General features: G+C 34.9%; 1 protein-coding gene across 1 annotated transcript in view; it reads right to left on the bottom strand.

Annotated features, from left to right (window-relative positions):
* LOC102835911 (erythroid membrane-associated protein-like) overlaps positions 1 to 3,064 on the bottom strand; it is a 37,521-nt gene extending 34,457 nt beyond the window's left edge. Inside the window, exon 1 of the mRNA XM_006874472.1 lies at positions 2,803 to 3,064. Within this exon, the coding sequence (XP_006874534.1) occupies positions 2,803 to 3,064 (262 nt within the window). The remainder of the gene's footprint in view (positions 1 to 2,802) is intronic.
* Between the last annotated feature and the right edge of the window lie 3,947 nt (positions 3,065 to 7,011).

The following is a 7,011-nucleotide window of genomic DNA, read 5'->3' as shown; positions in this document are numbered from 1 at the left end:
ACCAGCCCTTCCTCTTCTCACTTTCATCTCCAGGTCAATGAGAGTCTATGGAATGTAGTTTAACTGAAACCATTTCTTCATTGCTGCCTTTTCCCCTCTTCCACTCACCAGAAGACCAATGTAACATCATGCGAATGGAGAAAAGATTGAAGTTGTCAAGGATTTCACTTTACTTGTATCCACAATATTCGTGTAAGCAGCAGTCAAGAAATCAAGTAAAACATTACACTGGGCAAATCTGCTCCAAAAGACCTCCTTAAGGTTTTAAAGAGCAAATATATCACTTTGGGAGTCCAGATATGGACTGCAAGGTCAATTTGAACTGCAAGGATGGCAGTTCAAATCTACCAGCCATACCTTGAAAGCCCTATACAGTGTTCCAATGAGTTGTTGTTGTTGTTAGGTGCCATTTTGAAAATGCCATGGATTATCCATCTTGGAATATATACAGACAAAATATTCCTTAGAAGCCAGGATGGCAAGACTTCATTTTTATACATGTTGTCTAAAGGGACCAGTTCTTAGAAAAGGACATCATGCTTAGCAAAATAGTAGGTCTATGAAAAAGAGATCAGTGAAAATGAGATTGATACAGTGGCTGAAACAATATGTTCACACATAACAACAGTTGTAAGAATGGCAAAGGACTGGGCAGCATTTCATTCTGTTGTGTTACTATAAGTCATAGCTATCTTGATGGCACCGGTTACAAATTGGGCTGTGAACTGCAAGGTCAGCATTTCGAAATTACCAGTTGCTACGCAGGAGAAAGATGAGGCTTTCTGCTCCTTTAAAGATTTACAGCCTCGGAAACCCTATTCATGGTCACTATGGGTCGGAACCAACTCAACAGCACTTAACAACAACAATAATATATTTAATGAACAAGACTGAATGCTTTCTTTCTAAGTTAAGGAACAACAATGATGTCTGCTTTCGCTACCTGTTTTCAACATTGCACTGGAGGTTCTAAACTGGAAAATAGGAAACAAAGATAAATAAAAGACATTAAACTGTAAAGGAAGAAGTAAAACTACCTCTATTCAAAGATGTCATAATCCTGTCTACAGAGAATCCTAAGGAATTCACAGAAATTTATTCAAACTTACAAGTTCAGCAAGATTGCATAACATATTATTAATATACAAAATCAATTACAATGAATAACTAAACAAAATTTCAAAGAACAATCAATTTATAATAGCATCAAAAATATTTAAAGACACAGAATAAATTTAACAAAATGAAAATGGTACTCTGAAAATGATACACTCTTCTTTATAAGAACTAAAGACCTGTTTTCCATAACTTTCTTATGTTCTCCATATATTTTATGGGCATAAATCAAACATTGCTTATTTTGTAAACCTTCAGTTTTACATCAAATCCCAAATATTTCCCCTTCTATTCAGCTTAATCCTAATGACTTTCATTTGAAAGGGAACAACAGGACTTTGTTATTTCTTCACTCTGTATCCTGTTTGCAAGGGAAGCATGAACAGGATTGTTGTTGTTGTTGTTATTAAGTGCCACCAAGTCAGTTCCAACCCATAGTGACCCTATATAGGGTTTCCAAGGAGCAGCTGGTGAGCTTGAACTGCCGACCTTGCAGTTCAAACGGCTTTGCAGTAACCCACAGTGCCACACCAGGACTCTAGGGTGGAAGGGAGGAAAAGAACCACGGTATTTTTAACCCATGTGGCCTCATTTTCTACCACTCATCTCCTATTTTAAGGCACCGACACCACATTGTTCTGATTGTCTTTTGACAACACCAATCATATTAATAACACCTGGCATTTCTTCTTGCCAGCTCATATACCTAGGAGCTCTTTCCAAAGACTATCATGGCTCATTTCATCACCTCTTCAATCAGGTCCTTGGCAGAATTAAGCCTTTTGAAAGTGGGCTTTTTAAACCACTTTTCTAAAGTAGAATTTATTGTCATGCATAAGACCATAATTCAGGTTTATTTTAAAGAGCTTTGAAGAAGGAAAAATATTTTCTTAGACAAGCAAAAACTTAAAAACAAAGTAAGTCAATGCTAGCAGTTTTACTTTACTGCTGTTGTTGTTCTTATGTGCTACCTAGTCAGTTTTGACTATACTAATAGCGACTCTATGCACAACAGAGTGAAGCACTGCTCAGTTCTGTGCCATCCTCATAACTGCAGATGAAATATGCAGAGAACATAATGTTGCTTACTGATAGCAAAAAGGTTGATGTTTCCAAGTTGTTACACTTGAATCCATTGCTGCTACCACTATGCCAATCCATCTCATTGGGGAATCTTCCTTTTCTTCGCTCACCCTCCCCTTTACCAAGCATAATGTCTTTCTCCAGCAACTGCTCCCTCCTGATAACATGCTGAAAAACTATAATACTAAAAATATATATGTAATAAGAAATAGAGTAAATTCAAATAGGAAAATGAAGAAAGTGACACAAAGAGTAAGAATTAAGTTAGAATTCCTACTGTCATCAAGTCAACTTATAGCACCCTCTACTTAGGGTAGCCAAGGCTATAAATCTCTATGGGAGTCTAAAGCCTTCTCGTCCTGCCTCGAACAGGATGGTAAATTCATGCTCCTTAAAGTTAAAATTGTTGTTGTGAAGTGCCATGGAGTCAGGTCTGACTCATAGTGACACTCTATAGGGTTTCCAAGCAGTGGCTGGTGGGTTTGAATCACCAGTACTGCAGTTAGCAGTCTGGTGCTTATCCCACAGTGCCATCATAAAGAAAACAAGGACTGATCATGGAAAATGAAGAATTAAGTGCCTTTAATGCAATATAATCCTCACCTGCAACCTGCAATAGAAAACGTGCCTCACTGTAGAATGATAGAGTTCGAATCATACAGCCATAATAGCCTTCATCCAATGGGTGGATGTCATGCAGCTTCAGTGCAACATAACCTTGGGTAATGTTCTCCTTCAGAAATTCTGTTCTTCCTTGGTACTCCTTCCTTTGAAATTCCATGTGATCCTGGCCATCTTGATACATATGTACCACAAATGAGATTTGGTCACGGAACCATCTCACCTCCATTCCTTGGGCATTCATTGAGGGACTTAGATGGCAGGAGATCACAATTTCTTTGCCAGTATGAGCAATGACAGGTTGGGTAGGTCCAATTACTAAGAACTGACCTGGAACATAAGTTTAGAGTTAGAGTGATAAAGTCAGGCTGGACTGGATATTAGTAAAATTAGCTATGTTATATTTGGACATTCGGAAATTGACTCAGAAATAACTAATTCATCTATTCAGCAATTTACTTACCTGACAGTTTTCAAGTGATTATATAAATTTTTAGGCTGGGGATGAAAATACCCATCCAATGCTAAGCAACATGAATAAAAAAGAATTTTCATTAGGGATATGATCATGAAAATTGAGGTTACCAAGGATAAAGAAACCTTAAAAAAAATTTTGACATGTGAAATGAAAAATAATTAACACAAAGACAAAAATGGAACTGGCATTATGCCTTTCAGTAACATTACTAAGTAAAAGAATATTCTCAAAAGAACCAAGAAAATTATTTTAAAACCAAAATGCAGAATATTAAATGATGGATGAGTAGAATAGATATTTTAATGAATACACTAGAACAGAAAATGTTCCTCCTATTGTTTGTTTTGAGAAAAGAAGTTAGATAAGTAAATGTCACTTTTCATCACAAACCATTTTGAACTAGTTGATATTCCAAATATTTATTTGACAAAGAGTTAAAAACAATAAACATAGATTAAACTCTTTATTTTAAAAAGAAGATATACATTTATGCAAATAAAGCATGTATTCATAAAATATATTTTAAAAATCCACTGTCTTTAAGTTGAGTTCTGACTCACAGCAACCCTATAGCCACCAGTTTGGCTAACTTGATACCAAATTTTCTAAACACTTATAATCACTAAATAACCTCTTAAATTGCCTATGTATTGAAAGATAACTCAAAAATACAAGTTTAAATTCATTGGAATATATTGATATTTTAAAACTTTAGGTTGTAATTAAACTCCATTTAGAGATGAATACATAATCTTCATTCAAGAGCAAGAATAAAAGAAACAAAATTTAGAATTCAACACAAGAAACTAAAAGCTGGATAACAATAAACTCAAGAAAAACTAATTCATAATGATGAAACTTAAAATCCATGAATTAAGAATTCATAAAAACTTAATGACTATATGCAAAAATAGATGCTTAGTCAAGAAATAATAATGCAATGTCAAATTTAATAATGCAGAAATCAATAGGTGTGGCACTGTAGGCTAATGTTCAGACTGCAAAGTCATTTGAATTGCAAAGTCGGTGGTTCAACCTCATCAGATTCCCCTTGGAAACTCTATACAGAGTCACTATGGGTAGGAATCGACTCAATGGCACTTAACAACAACAGCAATCAATAAATAATTTTGAAAATTTGAGAAATGTTTAAAAATCAATGAAAAGAAAATAAAACTTTTTTTAATATCCAAAATAAATAAATAAGTTTAAGCCCTAAATTAACAAATTTGGAACTTGTCTGGTCCACATCATCTATTGGTACATTCTTTAAAGCCTCTAAGAAACTTACCCTACAAATGTTATTTATTCTTCCGGATGAAGGACAAATATGTAATTTTCCCCATTTAATTTTCAAAGGTTTAATAAAAGCAATATCTAAATAATGACTGTAACAGGACAAAAAATTACAGACTAAGCTCATATACAAATATACAAATATAGTTTCAAAAATTAAAGGTAGTAGTAATAGAATGGGCAATAATTCATAATCATCAAACAGAGATTATTCCAAAAATGCTAAGTAATTGTAATATTTGAAAATACAGCTTGCAATCAACAGTTAAAACAGACTCAAAAAAATCTCTAATATCGTCTGACTTTTACTCATTCTTCTATTGCTTGAAATTTATCCAACATTTTATAATGAAAATTTTCAATCATACAGAAAGTTGAAAAGATTTTTAAGGGAAAACTCACATATCTGTCACCAAAATTCCACCATAAATATTTTTACTCTATTTACTTTATCACATATCTATTTCTCTATCAATTAAATGAATTTGATGCAATTCAAAGTAAACTCCAGACATCAGTACACTTTCCCAAAATACTTCAGTATACATATCATTAACAAATTGTTATTGTTGTTAGGTGCCATCGAGTTGGTACCTACTCATAATGACCCTATGCACAACAGAATGAAACACTGTGCAGTGCTGGGACAAACATAATCGTTGCTAAACCAGAGCCCATCGTTGCCACCACTGTGCCAATCCGTCTCATTTGTGGTCTTCAACACTTTAAAAAGGTCTTGTGCAGCAGACTTGCCTAATGCAACACACATTTGATTTCTTCACTGCTGCTTCCATGATGATTAATGATTGATCTGAGCAAATGAAGCCTTTGACAACTTCAACCTGTTCTCCATATATACTGTGAGGATTTTTGTTTTCTTTACATTGAGATACAACCAATACCAAAGGATGTAGTTTTTGATCTTCATCAGTAAATATTTTAAGTCCTCTTCACTTGCAGCAAGAAAGGTTGTACCATCTGCATATTGCAGGTTGTTAATGAGCCTTCCTCCAGTCCTGATGCCATGTTTTTCTTCATATAATCCAGCTTCTCTGATTATTTGCTCAGTATACAGAATAAATAAATATGGTGAAAGGATACAACCCTGATGCACATCTTTTCCTAATTTTAAGCCATTCGGTGTTCCCTTGTTTTGTTCAAACAACTACCTCTTGGTCTATGTACAGATTCCTCATTAGCGCAATTAAGTATCCTGAAATACTCATACTTTGCAATGTTATCCATAGCTTGTCATGATACACACAATCAAAAGCCTTTGCATAGTCAATAGAGCATGGGTAAACATTTTTCTGGTATTCTCTGCTTTCAGCCAAGATCCATTTAACATCAGCAATGATATCCCTTATTCCATATCCTTTTCTGAAACCAGCTTGAACCTCTGGAAGTTCTCTATCAATGTATGGTTGCAACCATTTTGTATTACCTTTAGTAAAACTTTCATCGCATGGGCTATCAATGATATTGTCCAATAACTTCTGTTGTGTCACCTCTCTTTGTAATTGGCACAAATACAGATCTCTTCCAGTCAGTTGGCCAGGTCTTCCAAACTTCTTGGTATAGATGAGTGAATGCCTCCACTGCCACATCAGTTTACTGAAAGATTTCAAGTTGTATTCCATCAATTCCATGTGCCTTGTTCTTTACCAATGACTTCAATGCACCTTACACTTCTTCCTTCAAGATAATTGGCTCTTGATCATATGCTACTTTCTGAAATGGTTGTCATTCCCAGCATAGTAAACCTAGTGGTTGTCAGATTCAAAATAGCCAACATCAGTCCATTTACGTTCACTAATACTTAGGTTGTTGATGTTTATGCATTCCATTTATTTTTTGACAATTTCCAATTTTCCTATTCATACTTCATGCATTCTATTTATTAATGGATATTTACAGTTGTTCCAATTATTAATGGATGTTTACAGCTATTTCTCTTCATTTTTAGTTGTGCCCCATCAGCAAATGAAGGTCCTAAGAGTTCAACTGCATTCACATCATCATATCATCATAGTCAACTCTACTTTGTGAAGACAACTCTTCCCCGGTCGCATTTTGAGTGCCTTCCCACCTGAGGGACTCCTCTTCTGGCAACATATCTGACAGTGTTCCACTGCTATTCAGAAGGTTTTCAGTGACTAAATATTTGGAAGTAGTTTGTCTCTCCTTCTTCCTAGTCTGCCTTCATCTGGAAACTCACCTGAAACCTGTCTACCATGGTTGACATTGCTGATATTAAAAATACCCGTGGCATAGCTTTAAGGATCACAGCAACACACAAGCCACCACAATACACAAAAAGTCGGTATTTTTGGTTTCTTTTAATGGAAGTAAAAATTACAAATAATGCACATTCACTAAGATTTAAAAAAACAAGTACCTCTTGTAATCTAAAGGAG

Source organism: Chrysochloris asiatica, unplaced genomic scaffold (assembly GCF_000296735.1).
Source record: "Chrysochloris asiatica unplaced genomic scaffold, ChrAsi1.0 scaffold00279, whole genome shotgun sequence".
Taxonomy (NCBI): domain Eukaryota; kingdom Metazoa; phylum Chordata; class Mammalia; order Afrosoricida; family Chrysochloridae; genus Chrysochloris; species Chrysochloris asiatica.
This window is presented reverse-complemented; position numbering and strand designations above follow the sequence as displayed.